The sequence below is a fragment of the Trichomycterus rosablanca genome, chromosome 3, assembly GCF_030014385.1.
Source record: "Trichomycterus rosablanca isolate fTriRos1 chromosome 3, fTriRos1.hap1, whole genome shotgun sequence".
Lineage (NCBI taxonomy): Eukaryota > Metazoa > Chordata > Actinopteri > Siluriformes > Trichomycteridae > Trichomycterus > Trichomycterus rosablanca.
In genome coordinates, this window is record NC_085990.1 from 50,034,432 (window position 1) to 50,052,557 (window position 18,126).

Consider the following 18,126-nt stretch of genomic DNA (forward strand, 5'->3'; position numbering starts at 1 on the left):
ACGGAGTGGGATGGGAAACGCGGAGTGGACTTAGCAAATCTCCGTTCTCTTCCTCGTTCCTCACAGCCAACTACACAACAATACCACTTGAAAATGGCATTGCTTAATGTTCGTTCACTCAACACAAAAAGTACTGTACTTAGTGAATTTATATCTGACAGTGAACTAGACTTTTTCTGTCTCACTGAAACTTGGCATAAACCCTTGGATTATTTTATGTTAAATCAGACCACGCCAATGGGATACTCGTATATTGATGAACCTCGTATGGAAGGGCGAGGTGGTGGTGTTGCTGCAGTCTATAGGGATGATATTAAAATAACCACTTTGTCTTTTCCTGCTGCTCTTTCTTTTGAACACCTGGCTTTCAAGTTGTCAGGGCCTACTCCTCTGGTCACTGCTGTAGTTTATCGTCCGCCAAAGCCAAACGCTTCCTTTCTCTCTGATTTTTCAGATTTTTTAACCCAGCTTAGTGCCCTCTCATCCTCTGTACTGCTTATGGGTGATTTTAACATCCATATTGATGACAACAACTGTAAATTTGCCAGGGAATTTTTGGAATTGTTACAGTGTTTTAATTTCACACAACATATACATTTTCCAACTCATAAAAAAGGTCATACTCTTGACCTTGTCTGCTCTACTGGTGTCCTAGTTCATCAGCCGTCCAGCCATGACCTTACTGTCTCTGATCATTTGACAATCATCATGGACATTGAGGTCACTAGGCCCATCACTAGAGCTAAACGTAAAATATCCTTCAGGAATCTTCAATATATCTCTCCCTCTGCTTTCTCAGATTCTCTTGTTAAAAAGATGTCTGTCTGTCCTGTACTGTCTAGTAATTCATCTGACCTTGTCGATTACTATAATGACATACTCGCCTCATGTCTTGATGAGCTGGCTCCTTTGAGAACCAAATTTGTTTCATTTAGTCATTCCGCACCATGGTACACAATTGAGCTTCACCAAATGAAATCCCGTAAACGCCAGCTTGAAAGACTTTATAAGAAAACCGGTCTAACAGTACATTATCAGATTTATTCTGATTATCTTCAACATTACAAAGACGCTCTTACGGCAGCCCGATCCACTTACTATTCCGAACTCATACATGCTGGATCAACAAATCCTAAGACTCTCTTTTCCACAATAAATAAACTTCTCAAACCAATTGACAATACTACCAATTCCTTTACAGTTGACAAGTGTAACTCTTACCTCTCATTTTTTCAAACAAAAGTTGAGAATATCCACAATTTTCTGACAGTTTCCCCTGTCATCTCTGTTTCTCCGCCTATCTCATCTCAATTTATTACCCAGCCTCTGTCTCAGTTCTCACCTGTGTCTCTTTTGGACCTATCTGAGATCTTAACAGGGATGCGAAGCTCCACTTGTGTTTTGGATCCTGCTCCATCAAAACTTGTTAAGGGTTGTTTTCCAGTTATCTCATCACTTATCACAGAGATAATCAATTCCTCTCTTAGTTCTGGCTCAGTCCCTCAATCACTCAAATTGGCTGCTGTTACTCCCATACTTAAAAAACCTGGACTTGACTCTAACATTATGAGTAACTTTCGGCCCATTTCCAATCTTCCATTTCTGTCGAAAATACTGGAACGTGTTGTTGCCTCACAGCTCAAAGATCACCTAAATTCCAATAATCTATTTGAATCATTTCAGTCTGGTTTCCGCCCCCAGCACAGCACTGAGTCAGCCCTCCTCAAAGTCACAAATGACCTTCTTCTTTCCTCAGACTCTGGACAAATTAATATTCTCGTCCTCCTTGATCTTACTGCAGCTTTTGACACCATTAATCACTCCATTCTTCTGTCCCGCCTTGAATCCTCTGTCAACATCACTGGTACTGCCCTTTTGTGGTTAAGGTCATATCTCATAAACAGACAACAGTTTGTTAATATCAACAATTGTAGTTCTGCCATTGCTCCACTGTCCCAAGGCGTTCCCCAAGGCTCAGTGTTAGGTCCCCTTTTGTTTATTCTTTATATGCTCCCCCTTGGTGACATCATACGTCGGCATGGTTTACATTTCCACTGCTATGCTGATGATATTCAGCTTTACATCTCCTCCAAATCCATTAATACTGAACTTCACTCCACTCTGACAAATTGCATCACTGAAATGAAATTGTGGATGAAAGCTAATTTCCTCAAATTAAACTGTGAAAAATCAGATATGATCATCGTAGGTCCTACAACCCTGGCAAAAACCACAAAAAATTTTCAAATTACCATTGATAATGACACTTTGTCTCCGTCTTCTAACATCCGAAATCTTGGTGTAATTTTTGATAGCAACCTCTCTTTTGACCGCCATGTAAATCACATCACCAAAACTGCTTTCTTTCATCTAAAAAACATAGCACGTCTACGTCCATCACTCTCCTTTTCTGCCGCCGAAACCTTGATTCATGCTTTTATTACATCCAGAATTGATTATTGCAATAGCATCCTTTATGGTACATCTAACAAAATCCTAAAAAAACTTCAGTATATCCAGAATTCAGCTGCTCGCCTCCTTACTCATACTCGCTCCCGTGATCATATTACACCTGTTCTACAAAAACTTCATTGGCTTCCCGTTGCTCAACGCATTCAATTCAAAATTCTTCTATTCACTCACAAAGCTCTCCATAATCAGGCCCCATCCTACCTCACCGACCTGCTCCATCAGCACATTCCCTCCCGTAGCCTTCGCTCTTCTGAGGCTAACCTACTGTCCATACCCTCTAGGACCAAGCACCGGACCTGGGGTGACAGGGCCTTTTCCATAGCTGCTCCATCTTTATGGAATGCTCTCCCCAAACACCTACGAGATTGTCCTGACCTGTCCAAATTCAAGTCACTTCTCAAAACTCATCTATTCAGAGTGGCATTTAACTTGTAACAACACAAAATAAATGCTTTTATTTTTGCTATTCTTTTTAATAGTTTTTATACTTAGATCACGACAGAAATGTGAAGTCCTAGATCCTAAAACTTGTAAAGTTTTCAGTTTCCTGATTGCATGTAAATCTGTCCTGTTTCTGTCTAATTTTAAGAAATTGTTCTATATTTGTTGTTCTCTCTCATAATTTAGCTAATTTTTAATGAACTGTCTTATGCTGCTCTCTTTGTTTTTATCTTAATTATTCTTGATGTTGATGTACTATTTTGATTTTGTACTATGATTTGTATGGTGTATGTACGTATTTGTTTTGATTATTTGTCTTATGTAAAGCGTCTTTGAGTATCTTGAAAAGCGCTATATAAATAAAATGTATTATTATTATTATTATTATAAAATTGTCCATGACTGTGTTTGATACTAAAAACTTGAACTGATGAATCTTGTGTAACCAGTAACTACTGTTTCTGTCATGTATGTAACCAAAGTGTAAAACATGACGTTAAAATCCTAATAAATAAATAAATAAATTTGACTTACAAGGAACATCGCTTAAACAATCATAAACAATCATACTTTTCTATCATTGTGCAATAATTTCTTTGACGCAACCTAGCCATTAAATTTCTTTAACACTTTTCTCCACAAACAGAAGAAGTTTCAGTGAGTAAACAAACAGGACAGAAGCATCTGAACGGCGAAGACGCTCCACATCATAATCATGCAGTGGATGGTGCAGCTTGATCTGAGGAGAGTAATTTTAAAGCTGAATCACTTTTAGAACTGACATGTAAAGCGAGGTGTTTTTCACCACATCACTTCATCTTATTCATGAGGCATGTAGATCAAGATGAGGCAAACATTTAAGTTCTGTGCTGCTGTGGGCATCTAGTACTGAATAATAAATAAAAGTAGTGAATATTTCAGATGATCAGATCCAAATAGCTGCTACATTTCGAGCAACAAGTTCCAGATAGAAGAGAGAAAATCTGGAGTGTTTGCTTATTATATAAAAATGAGTTTGTGTACCTATGTGTGTGTGTTTATGTAGAACCATTTTATTTATTTATTTATTTATTTATTAGGATTTTAACGTCATGTTTTACACACTTTTGTTACATTTATGACAGAACAGATAATTGCTGGTTACACAAGATTCATCAGTTCACAGGTTTATTGTCAAACACAGTCATGGGCAATTTTGTATCTCCATTTCACCTCACTTGCCTGTCTTTGGACTGTGGGGGGGGGGGAAACGGAGCTCCCAGAGGAAATCCACACAGACACGGGAAGAACATGCAAACTCCACACAGAAAGGACCCGGACCACCCCACCTGGGGATGGAACCCAGGACCTTCTTGCTGTGAGAAGACTGTGCTACCCACCCAGCCACCGTGCCGCCCTATACAGAACCAAAAAACAAAGTTAAGCAAAAATTCCTTTACAGAATAAGACAAATTCACATGGACATCTTCATCATCCATCAGATATAGTTAATGTTCAAGTTCAAGAGGCTTGTACAACAATCCTCCATAACCAGGGTGCAACACAGTGCAAAAACCAGTGTTGACCAGTAAATGGCACTGAGTAAATGATAAGTGAGGTAAAAACATATTCTGAAATACAGTTAGCAGTGTAAGGTTTATATAGCAGCAGAGATCTTAAATAAGAATAGAATAAGATAAGAATAAGATTAAGAATAAGATGCAAAAATGGAATATTGTGCAAAGATCCAAGTGATATAGTCACTGAGTAGGTGTGTATTGGAATTGTGTTGTGTGTAAGTGTATGTGTGTGTAAGTGCATGTAATGGTTCGTGTCACTTTGCACTTTCCGCCATAAAAGGAATCAGTCATCACACATTGTTTCATTTTTAGTTTTTATATACTGTATACAGAAAGCTGGTATGTTTTGGGAACCTCTGGCTATATCCCAAATCACACAATCCTTTACTAAAATGGCTATCAAGGATATCACACCACAAAAGGCTTCATTAATATGTAAAAACAATTTAATATATTAATGGATTAAAAAAAATGGAACATTTGTTCTTAAAGAAACAAATTAATTTTGCAATGGGAATTTTATTTTTGTTCTGTTTTCATAAGCTAAGAGTAAAAACAATTTTTACTTAAAAATCGGAAGAACAGGGCGTCCAGGTGGTGGATATTCCGCTAGCACACCAGTGCCGAGATTCTGAACACCAGTGCCGAGATTCTGAACACCAGTGCCGAGATTCTGAACACCAGTGTCGAGATGCTGAACTCCTCGGTTCGAAACTCGACGTTGACACCGGTCGGCTGGGCACCATCTAACAGGCATAATTGGCAGTGCCTGCAGCAGACACGTTTCTGCTAGGGCGGGATGCCGGACTATATGGGTGGGGTCTTCAAATGCTGTGTAAGGACCCTGATTAGCAGATAGAGAGGCACCTGTGCAGAGTGCATGGGTGAAAAAGGGTTCCGCTAAGGGCTGCGGAGGAGGCGTGAGCAGCAATATACCAACCTCAACTGCAAAAAATCGGGGATCCCCCAGCAGAGGAAGACAAATTGATTACGCTAAAATTGGGAGAAAATGCATAAATAAAGTAGAAAAAAAATCAGACATCTTTTATTAAGTGAACTGTTTCAGAGTACTGTAGCGACCCGCTGCTGTGGCTGAGAAGGGGGCGGAGCTTTACCCAGAAGGACTTGCGGCTATGGTTACAAGATCCACCGTGACCGTGTTATTCAGCACTGGGAATGGGGTTGGCTGTGCTGAGTAATGCAGCAGATGGCTTTGGGTTTTGGGCTGTGCAGTTATTAGCTGTGTGGCTATGTATATGTGGTATGAATGTCTATGTGTGTGAATGGATGTTTGTCCACATGGTCACTGAAAGAGCTGATTTCCCATCCCATTTCGTCTTCGACGCCGTAGAAACGCTACATTGGTGTCAGAAGTGGGATTGTGATGTCTGGGTGGTTCGGTGGGCCAATATGCCCGATCTGTCTGAGTGCGCTGGCCCCGGGGTTGTTGCGGGGGCATGGAAAGCCAGGTGCAGCAGGGGGTGGAAACAGCGGCTCGGCAGTGTAATGGGGTGAGGTCCGGACATGGAGCCACCCAGTGGACGCTGGTGAGTAGGTCACCGGGACGGTTGACCTTTAGGGAGGGGGCTGTGTAGCGTCGCCAGTGGGAGGGGCCGGCACGGGCTTTACCCAGAAAGCCCTGCGGCCGTGGTATCCAGGCTTACCGTCGGCGTGTATCCCAGTGAAGGAGCCTGGGTGGCTGCGGTGAGGGCTGGATAGGTAGCTTATATGTTTGTCTGTTGTATGAATGTATGTATGTGTGAATGAGTGTATGTCCTAAACCACTGAGTGAACTGCCAAGGGCAGCTCACTCGCGGCCCTGACGCTATCCTTCCTGCTCGCCGGCGCCACAGTACCATTTTTATTTTAATAAATTGATTCAGTACTTTTAGGAAACTGAGTCTCAAACCAATTATTCTAATATTTCCCAGACTCAAAAATGTAAGATATAGATAAAGCGTCCAATGGATTAAAAAACACTTAACCTTTATGTTCTTAATGAAACAAATTTTCCAATGAGGATTTAATCAGTGTTGTGTTTTCAAGCTAAAAGTAAAAACAAAAAACGTTTTTTAGATTTTATTAAAAATAGGAAGAACAGGCGCCTTTAAAATAAAGGGACCGGAGAATAAAGTTGATCAGACTACGATGAGTCAGTACCTTCAGGAAATTTGTGCAACTTCAATTCAATTGACACAATTTTACCAAATTTTTAGGTGAAACCAAAATCCTTTACAGTTATTGTAAGCATGAAGCTGAGCCACACAGGAAAAATATCTCTATCTCTCTGTATCTCTCTAAAATATCTCTGCTATATATTCCACGATCATTTGTGAATAATTATATTGATAAGTGGAAGGGGGCGCTAAAGAGTAGCACATGGAGTAGACGTGTTTTGCAGGAGCTTCTCCGCACTAGAGTTTTAACTTCAATTTTCATCGTCTCTTACTTTAATTTTTGATACATGTTCAGTTTAATGTAAATCTGATTACCCGCAGCCTAATTTGTTTCATCGAGAAATCGAAATGCCACCAAAAACCTCGAAGCAACCGAAAAACTCTCAACAGTTAGCCTTAGCTGCGGATAACTCTGCTAGCGACGTGGCTAATCAAGAAGCGAGTGATGAGGATCTACCACTGATGTGGGAGAAGATATCTAACAGAATACTGCAAACGATCAATGACAAATTTGAACAGTCATTCCAGCATTTGCAAACAACATTACAATGTCACAGAAAGGATGGAGGCAGCAGAGGGACAGATTCATGATCACGAGGCTTGTGTCGGTTCCGTAGAGGCAGCCTTAGCCTATATACAGAAAGCGAATAAGTGCAAGTGTTTAGGAACCACTGGAACTCAATACCTGGACAGTTTTTTGTGCTGATGTTAATGCCAGAGGTTTGGACTCTGCAGAGCTTTATGGGTTCAAGCCCCAAGCTTTAGGAGTCATGGTTCACTACTGTATCTTATTTGACTGATTTATTACACCTGTTAGCAACTGTTAAGGCTGAAATACATGAATTCAATAACTAGAAGTGGTGTCCCAGTACTTGTCCATATACTGTATATCTGGCAAACTGGCAGCTATGTGTATTTAAGAGTACACTGACGATATCACTGATACATTGGAAATTGGTTCTATATCTCATAAATGATAAAATTATTTTTATTTCTGATAAAGTCAATAAGAAACTCTTTCAGCTCTTCCATCAGTGCAATAATAAATTCATATATTTTCCACACATATTTTCAAAAGTAGCCATGATGACCATCTTCATCAAAGAGTTTTGAAGCTGCCTAACATGCTTCTGGGTAAGATGTTTACTTTTACACCCTTCACTATCCACACCCAACAGACCCAGAGTAAACAAGTCAGGCTCAAGAGAGCTCATCCATATCAGTGTGTGTGTGTGTGTGTGTGTGTGTGTGTGTGTGTGTGTGTGTGTGTGTGTGTGTGTGTGTGTGTGTGTGTGTGTGTGTGTGTGTGTGTGCGTGCGTGTGTGTGTGTACTGAATGAAGGTCAGAGCAATCAATCACCCTTCATGTGTTTGCATAGTGTTTAGTGTTCAGGTCCACAGCATTGTTCAGGAAGATTACATGAGATTAACATTCAAGAGATCTGACTTTTCACCCAGTAACTCAAATATTTGTCTTTTATGTAAAACATTCATTTCAAATTCTAAACAGGATTGATTTTATGGAATATAGAGCACATACACTACAAAGTCATCCTTCAGTTATTACTCTAACAACCATTTTTACTTAATATAATGTATTATATAATCTTTAAAATTAATTCTTGTTTATTTTACTTGTTCATTGTTCCCAAACATCTCAAAGCACCCAGATCCTCCCCAAAAGCACCACACAGACACGCAGCGTATTACACAGATAATGGGATAATGAATCTGTTCTCTGTTATTTCAGGAGTTGCACCACTGCATCTCTTAGCAGGACAACATTAATAGGAACGTTATCTGTTATCATCCTTGCATGCAAATATCAGTCAGATTTCACCTCATACTGGGTGAAAATGATTTGAAATGATTGGGTTTCTCATACAATGGAAACTTTTTTCTCTATGTTCTTTCTTCTCGCCATTTCATGGAACATTTACTAAAGAATTGGTGATCGATTCCAGAAAATGGTTGCATTACACCAGACCTGTGAGCATCCAGGGTTTGGATGTTGAGATAGTGAAGGAGTACAAATACCTGGGTGTTCATCTCAATAACAGACTGGACTGGTCTAGCAACTCGGATGTTCTATATAGAAAGGAGACTAAGGAGACTGAGGTCCTTTGGAGTGTGCCGACCACTGCTTAGATCATTTTATGACACTGTGGTAGCATCAGCCATTTTTTATGCAGTGGTGTGCTGGGGAGAGAGACAGGAAAAGACTGAACAAGCTGATCAACAAAGCGAGCTTTGTCTTGAACTGTCCTCTCGAATCTGTAGAGGAGGTGGGAGAAAGAAGGATGATAGCCAAGCTCTCATCCATCTTGGACAACACCGCACATCCACTACACAAGTCTGTAGGGGTCCCAACAAGCTCCTTCAGCACCAGACTCCTCCACGCCCTGTGTAAGAAGGAGCGCTACCGCAGGTAGCCCAAAGCATGGGCTGGCCAAGAATGATTTATATTTACATTAGAACAAAATAGAGAGCTACACTATATGGACAAAAGTGTTTTTTTTTTTTTTTTTATTATTTTTTTTTTTTTTTATTCATGTGTTTCGGCCACAACAGTTGCTAACAGGTTTATAAAATCAATTATATAAAGGATTTTAAGCAACAGTTTAGGGAAGGACCTTTCCTGTTCCAGCATGACTGTGCCCCTGTTCACAAAGCAAGACATGAAGAAAAGCTCGGTTTAAAGAAGCTCCAGTGTCCTGCAAAGAGCCCTGACCCCAGCCTCACTGAACAGCCCGGATCTTAATCCTACTGAGATGCTGTGGGGTGATTTGAAACGGGCTGTGCATGCAAGAAACCCCTCAAACCTCACACAGCTGAAGAAATTCTGCATGGAGGAGTGGGAAAAACTTTCACCCAGTCGATGTCAGAGACGGTAGATGGTTAAAGGAAACGTCTAATTGAGGTTATTTCAGCCAAAGAGGGAAATACCAGCTATAGGTCATAGGGTGTCCTAACTTTTTCCTCACAATCAATTTCCATTTTTGTTCATTACATTTTACAAAGTTTAAAAGTAATTTTTTCAGTTTTATTTGTTTAATGATTATATGCTCCTTCTCTCAGTACTGTTCAAATGAAGCTCAAATGTCTATTTGTTTAAATATGTTCAAAAAGACAAGATGCACATGACTGTACATACAGTATATACACAAACATCTAAGCAGCTGAGGTTTGCTAAACTGGAACTTTGACTGAAACCTTTTACAAAGGTCAGATAAAATGAAGGATTTAGGATTTTAGAATTTTTTTAGGTGTAAGAAGAAGGATGTCTACATTGCTTGCTCAACAGGGGATTTTGGTCCGTCAGTCCTGGATTCTGTTAAGCTTTGAGACAATGTCTATTGTAAAACCTCTAAACAAATAAATTTGACTTGAATTGACTGTGTATCAGTACATTTTAGGTAAGCTCGGGTCCGTCCTGAGGTACACTTCATGTTGAACTCAGACTCTGAACATGATCAGGTCCAGAACAAAAGTACAAGTGGGAAGATACATTTACACATTTACTCTGAGCTCTATTCTCTTGGTCGCCTGTTTCAGCCAGAATACGTACGGTTTGATTTACCCAGCAAATGAACACCAGCACTGACAGACTCAGAAGTAACTGGTAGTGATTTCATTGTCTCATGGGGCAAAAGGAAACAATTGCAACACCTTTCACTGACTGACGGCTGTCTTTATTCACGGTACTGGAACAGTCATCACCGATTTTTCTTAGCACTGAGAAAAATGACATGAGATGTGTCTGTCCCCTGATGACCCCTCTCTCTCAGGATGGATCTTTTCTCTTTCTTTCTCACCCATCCCTCTCTGTCTCTGACAGGTCCATGTGTTTAATATTCATGCCTCTGAGATAGTTACAGTAAATCACGGTTCCAGCTGAATGGAACTTGGAACGATGAGATTTACCATTCAGCTCACACAGTCTTTCTGAAACTCTCACAAGTTACGCAAAATATTGAGACGTGAATTGTTTTAGATATTGCCAAGACTGTGAGCTTTAGAATGAATAAGCTGCATCATCTGCAAAGCTAAACTCATAAACCTAGCTGACAAAGTGTATTAATCCAGGTGTATTTACTCCAGACTCATATTGCAAAGTTCTCACCTTATTAATCATTCTTCATATTGCTGTAGCAGCTGTAGCCTAGTGGTTAAGGTACTGGACTAGTAATCAGAAGGTTGCCGGTTTAAGCCCCACCACTGTTGGGCCCTTGAGCAAGGCCCTTAACCCTCAATTGCTTAGATTGTATACTGTCACACCTGTAAGTTGCTTTGGATAAAAGTGTCTGCTAAGGCAGTTGAAGCCTAGCGGTTAAGGAACTGGACTAGTAATCAAAAGGTTGTTGGTTCAAGCCCCACCACTGCCAGGTTGCCACTGTTGGGCCCTTAAGCAAGGCCCTAAACCCCAATTGCTTAGACAGTGTACTGTCATAGTATTGTAAGTCGCTTTGGATAGAGTCTGCTGAATGTAAAATGTAAATATTTCCTGTTTTTAGAGGAATTGTTTACATTTACATTTTATCCAAAGCGACTTACAATTGAGACTGTATACATTGCAAACAATTGAGAATTAAGGGCCTTGCTTGCTCAAGGGCCCAACAGTGGCAACCTGGCAGATGTGGGGCTTGAACCAGTGACCTTCCAGTTACTAATCCTGGGCTACCACTGTTAAAGTGCTCTTATTTAACCTGGTCTGCAACTAACTAATCAGTGTGCACAAAAACATGACACGTGTGTGTGTGTGTTTTATCATGTGACTGTCTATTATTAAAAGTTATTAATGCAGAAATACATTTATTTATTCATTCATTCATTGCCTGTTTTACTACCGCTTCATCCTTGTCACGGTTGTGGTCAACAACCAGTCCATCACAGGGCATTTTGATTAGTCTCCGGTCCTGGAGGTCTGGGCAGTTTGGTCTCATGTTTGTCAGACTGCTGGCGCTGCGTGTTGGCTTCTGGCTGCGCCTGATCTCTGACCTCTAGGACCGGAGCTGCCCACCCCGTATATAGACAAAGGGTTCTTGGTCATAGAAACTTATGGTGATCAGGGATGTTGGGTTGCTGTCGTTCTGCCTCTCTTGTCTAATCACTCAGGTTTGATGATGGTGGGGGAGATGGGCACTGATGTCCTGTGAAAGCCTTCATGACTGTGTTACCTGCTCGCTCTCCTTTTTAGTTACGCTGTAATAATTAGGGGTGCCAGAGTCTAATGCTACTCTCTGTGAAACTGACATTTTACTCATAACGATTTCACATTTTTGGTGCCAACACGCCAGGTTCCAGCAGTCTCGACAACCTCGGGTGGGTAAACAGGTTTCTATTAGAACCATCTGGGGTAAAACAGAAAATGTAGTTAAAATGTGAAATCGTTAAGAGTTAAATGTCAGTTCTGCAAAGAGCAGCATAAGACTCCGGCACTCCTAATTATTACAGACTGGACTGAATAATGAAGAACTCTAGTTATAACTTTTTAGTCTAATTTAATTGTGTGTATGTATGTGTGTAAATTATATTCATTTAAATTATCCTTCAGGCCACCCAAGGAGGACGGAGGTCCCTGCTGAGTCTGGTTCCTCTCAAGGTTTCTTTTTGTAATTTTAAGGGAGTTTTTCCTTGTCACTGTCGCCCTCGGCTGGCTCAACAGGGTTTTTTGGTCTGTTGGTCCTGGAGTCTGTAAAGTTGCTTTGAGACAATGTCCATTGTAAAAAGCGCTATACAAATAAAATTAACTTCACTTGACACACAGCCACACCTAAGGCAATTTCATATCTCCTAATTACCATGACTGCATGTCTTTGGACTGTGGAAGGAAACCAGAGCACCCGGAGGAAACCCACACAGACACGGGGAGAACATGCAAACTTACAGATTTCAGAAATACTCCAAAATGCTTTATTGCAGCTTGGTTCCAGCAGAAACGTGGTTGTAGTTTGCATTTGAACATGTTTAACGTTGTAAAGCTCAACATGATGGACAGAGTGATACCAGTAATAACAGTGATGGTGCTTCAGAATTACATAAATTACCACAAACAAAAGCTTTGTTGTGCAACAGGATAATAATGTACTTCCTCGTTTATGCTGTTTTCTCGCACTTCATAGCAAAAACACTAAAAACCAAAGCTAGAACACCAGCTTTCATTGCTTTCTGTTTGTCCTAGTTCTAGTTTTTGAGTCAGCACTGGAAAGGCATCCATCTTTATATCTTAAGCATTACACATGCTTTCCCTCAACTGCAAGATAACATACTGCCTATGTTCATCATAGAGAGGGTTTGATATGTCTGTCACATCTGGATATATTTCAAGAAGATAACCAGTGGCGAGAACATAAGAGCAGGCAAATTTACTATTCTACTTGTACTTTTCTTGCTTATATCTGTCCTTACTGTCAGTTAAAAGTTCAGTAGAAAGTTCAGAAATGCACATCGACATCCTGCTTCAGGAGTGGGAGTGGACAACAGGACTGGATAGAACATGGGCTGGAAAATAAGTCTATGCCTATTTCAAAAACATTTGGGAAGGTAGAATCAGAAAGTAATTATTTATTATTATTTATACTATTATTATATTATTATTAATTATTTATAATTTTTTAGTAATTATAATCACACCAGCACAACAATAATGTATATATTGTATAATATCTGCTATACTTATATAGTCTATTTATTCTCATTCATTTAGCCACTGTAGCCACCTTTCATAACTCTGTAATTATATACTAGTCTACATTTACATTTACAGCATTTAACAAACGCTCTTATCCAGAGCGACTTACAGAAGTGCTTCCATAGTAAACATTACCTTACTCTAGTTTAAGTAGACAACAGTCCAAGAACACAAATCTGCAGGAAACCCTGATAGAACCAAAGTGGGGTTTTTTTTCAAGAAATGAATAAGAACGTTAGTAAGTAAGTACAAGTCATCTTAAGTGCTTAGTAAAGAGGTGATGAAGGTTTTTAATCGTCTTTTGAAGACAGTGAGAGACTCAGATGTTCAGACAGACAAGGGAAGTTTGTTCCACCACTTGGGTGCCAGTACAGAGAAGAGCCTTGATGCTTGTCTTCCTCGAGTTCTGGGTGGAGGATCAAGTCGAGCGAGACTAGTGGCTCGGAGGTTGCGTGGTACAGAGCGGGGTTTGATTAGACAACGAAGGTAGTTTGGGACTGGTCCATTTTTGGCTTTGTAGGCGAGCATCAGTGTTTTAAACTGAATGTGGGCAGCTACAGGAAGCCAGTGAAGAGAACGCAGCAGTGGGGTGATGTGGCAGTGTTTAGGTTGGTTAAAAACCAGATGAGCAGCTGCATTTTGGATGAGCTGCAAGTGTTTGATAGTGGACATGGGAGCACCTGCCAGGAGGGAGTTGTAGTAGTCCAGCTGTGAGATTACAAGTGACTGGACCAGTAGCTTCCATGGAGAGAAATGGTCGAATCTTCCTGATGTTGTACAGGAGGAACTGACATGCTCTTGTCATGTTTGCTACATGAGGAGAGAAGGTCAGCTGGCTATCCAGGACAACACCAAGGCTTCTTACATTATCAGATGGTCTGATCTGGGAGTCATCAAGAGAGATGACTAGATCCTGGGTTGGAGATTGATCTCCAGCTAAGTCTTGCTGGGATTGAGTTTTAGATGATGAGCTGACATCCATTGTGAGATATCTCGCAGACATGCTGAGATGCGAGCTGAGACTTGTATGTCTAAAGGAGGAACTGACAGAATGAGCTGAGTATCATCTGCATCGGAGTGGTAAGTGTATAGTAGTCTATACGCTTACCACACTATATAGTAGTCTATACACTGGACAATCATTATCTGTCTACTGTTCTTAATTTATGTCTCTCCATTTTCCTTATCTGGTCACTACTGTACTTTAACTGTATTATATTTAAATAATCTCTACCTTGCACTTCTGGTTAGATGCTACTGCATTTCGTTGGCTCTGTACTTGTACTCTGCACAATGACAAGTTGAATCAAATCTAATCTAATTTAATATGTAAATGATACTACACACAACAACAAGATCAAGTTTAACGAATGAAAGTTATGTAATTTATTAACCGTATTGTCTGTATAAACACAGATCAGCCACAACAATTAAATAACTGGAAGGTGAAGTGATTAACACGTCTTATGAGAATGGGAAAACCTTAAAGTGAATGAGTTGGAGGCAGGAAAAATGAGGACATAAAATAAGATCTGTGTACTTTCTTAACCCTTGCTCGTAAACCTTTTATTCCTAATCATGACAGTCTCACCTGGGGAAATCATTCCACAAAATCCTCTTACACTGCCTCTGTCCCAACATTTTTGAAAAGTGTGGCATGCATCAAATTAAGAATTAGTATATACATCGATCAACCATAACATTAAAACCACCTCCTTGTTTCTACACTCACTGTCCATTTTATCAGCTCCACTTACCATATAGAAGCACTTTGTAGTTCTACAATTACTGACTGTAGTCCATCTGTTTCTCTACATGCTTTGTTAGCCCCCTTTTTATGCTGTTCTTCAATGATCAGGACTCTCCCAGGACCACTACAGAGCAGGTATTATTTAGGTGGTGAATCATTCTCAGCACTGCAGTGACACTGACATGGTGGTGGTGTGTTAGTGAGGTGTTTAAAAACTCCAGCAGCGCTGCTGTGTCTGATCCACTCATACCAGCACAACACACACTAACACACCACCACCATGTCAGTGTCACTGCAGTGCTGAGAATTATCCACCACCTAATGATAGGTGAATGAAGCTGATAAAATGGACAGTGAGTGTAGAAACATGGTTTTAATGTTATGGTGGATTGGTGTATGTAAGAAATAAAAGCTCTAAGTATATATTTTTCATTAAGCGCTGCTTTGTGCAGCATCTAAACCCTTGGACATGCAGTGAAATAACAACAGCTTGTAATTACCTTCTTTTAAATCCCCACAATGAAGCACCACGTGACATGTTTTGTACATTGTTGTTACTGTTTACTGAAAGAAAAGTGGTGAGAAAGAAATCTAAATTAATTCAATTTCCTTACCAGCTGTGATGGATTTGGAGCTCAGTTTTAGCAGCTGGTTTTGAGGATTTGTTGCTCACTGCCAAAAAGGCTTGAACCGAAAAATAAGCGTCAAAAATATGATTACATCTATCATAACTAAATCTAAATGATACGTCAAACTCCACATTGGGTCTGAATGCACGTGTGTGCTCTAGTTGTACAAAACTGTACAAAATAATCATATTTATTTCAATACTGGCAGCCTACAAAACTGATCCATCCAAACAACTGGTGCTCTCATTCAGAGTCGGTTCCATGTAGGTTAAAGGTAAAAACTGTCTGAGAAAGAGCAGTTCAGGAAAGTAAAAACAAATGGATGTGCATGTTTGATTTAACTTATCTTGAAAAGACAGGGGTTATAATCAGAACCCTAAGGCCCACCAGTACTAACATCTCAATCTTGTGATTTCGAATCTCAGCTCTGCTATTGGCCAGCTGGGCATCTATACAGACAATTATTGGCTTGTCCAAGGAGAGGGAGGGCAGAGCAGACTCCTCATGAATGCTATAATTATAGACCTCCATTTTGTCTGCAAACGACGGGGAATAATAGACATCAGTGCATGACTCACTGTGTGCGATACGGATCTCCATAAACTCGCAGTGCAGGTGAAAAGAAGCGGTCAGCTACTGCACACGTGTCGGACGGGGCGTGTGTTAGTCATGGCCGTCCTTGGTCGGCGATCAGACAATTGGATACGATTATGGGAGGACATTTGGGACGAAACGCATAAAAAATCAGGATTTTCACTGGGCAGCTCAAAAACATACATTTTCTTACTTTTAGGCAGTGTTGCTTTGGGTCATTTAGACTCAAACCCGGGTCTCTGCAATGGTGGACTAGCACATTTGACCAGTACGCCACCTAAATCAGGGTTTTTCAAACCCTGGGTCGGGTCGCGAGCCGGAAAAAATGGAACACAGAGAAAAATAGGAGGCTTTATGTTACATCTGGATAAAAACCGCAATGGGAGCAGATTGTACAGAGAGTAAGATGCATTGTCTGTGTTGCCTGGGTCACTTAAAAATTCAAGGACGAAGCCGCTCAGGTGGCACAGCGGTAAAACACCCTAGCACACCAGAGCTGGGATTTCGAAGACATTGTATCGAGTCTCAGCTCTGCCATCCGGCTGGGCTGGGTGTCTGCATGAACAACGATTGGCCTGTTGTTCACAGGGTGGGACAAGTCGGACCAGGGTTCCTTATAACTGGTGCAATTACGACCTCTGCTGGCTGATTGATGGCGCCGCCGCAGAGTAGAGGAATAATGTTGATCAGGGTGTGGCTCTCCGTGCACAAGGTTGGTCTGCATTTGAACTCGCCTCGTGCAGGTACAAAAATGCAGTCTGTACTGCACACGGTGTCGGGGGGCGTGTCAGTTGCAAAGCTCCTCAGTCAGAAGTGGAGGGTTGTATCAGTAGAGGAGAAGCGTAACACAATCAGGGTAATTGGATACGACTAGATTAGTGGAGAAAATTGGAGGAAAAGAAATGTTTATTTGACAATACAATTTGTGAATTTGTAGCCTAGCAGTTAAGGTACTGGACTAATAATACGAAGATCGCTGGTTCAAACCCCACCACTGTTAGGTTGCCACTGTTGGGCCCTCAAACAAGGCCCTTAACCCTCAATTGCTCAGACTGTATACTGTCACAGTACTGTAAGTTGCTTTGGATAAAGCGTCAATGTAAGCGTATATGTAAATGTAACATGTCATGTATCAACTGGGGTGGCATGGTGGCTAAGTGGGTAGCACTGTCACCTCACAGCAAGAAGGTCCTGGGTTCGATCCCCAGGCAGGGTGGTCCGGGTCCTTTCTGTGTGGAGTTTGCATGCATGTTCTCCCCATGTCTGTGTGGGTTTCCTCTTGGAGCTCCGGTTTCCTCTAACAGTCCAAAAATATGCAGTCAGGTTAATTGAAGACACTGAATTGCTACTGTGTGCCTTGTGCCCATTGAACCCCCCCCCCCCCCCCCCCCGGATTGGATAAGCAGTTAAGAAAGTGAGTGAGTCATGTATCAACTGGAAGAAAAATATATGTACATTTTAAAGGAACTTCCAGCATAATATAAAATAGTTTTTGGTACTGAACAGTTTTTCATGGATACAGTGGAGTCGTAAGAACACATTTACATAAAATGTACCTGAAAGTGCTGACGCTGAGAAAAAAGAGTACTCATTAAGTCTATAATTGGGCTTAATTTAAATCAGGCATTACGCAGGACCCAGTTCTGTCAAACACAATGTGTTCATTTGTTTTGCTTGGGGGTGACTGACTGCTCCAGATGTTTATATTTTCTCTTCTTGACCTAGAAGCCAGACGACGAGTGCAGAACACCAGGACCGGTCTGATCCCGTCCTGGTTTGGACTTTGTCTTCTTCTATAGCTTCAGACCAGCTCC

At 40.8% G+C, this 18,126-nt stretch overlaps 1 protein-coding gene across 1 annotated transcript in view; it reads left to right on the forward strand.

Moving 5' to 3' along the window:
* The first annotated feature begins 5,929 nt into the window (after positions 1–5,929).
* LOC134310696 (cyclic nucleotide-gated cation channel beta-3) overlaps positions 5,930–18,126 on the forward strand; it is a 62,304-nt gene continuing 50,107 nt past the window's right edge. Inside the window, exons 1-4 of the mRNA XM_062992322.1 lie at positions 5,930–5,983; positions 6,971–7,113; positions 8,613–8,776; positions 8,929–9,076. Coding sequence (XP_062848392.1) covers positions 5,930–5,983; positions 6,971–7,113; positions 8,613–8,776; positions 8,929–9,076 — 509 coding nt within the window. The remainder of the gene's footprint in view (positions 5,984–6,970; positions 7,114–8,612; positions 8,777–8,928; positions 9,077–18,126) is intronic.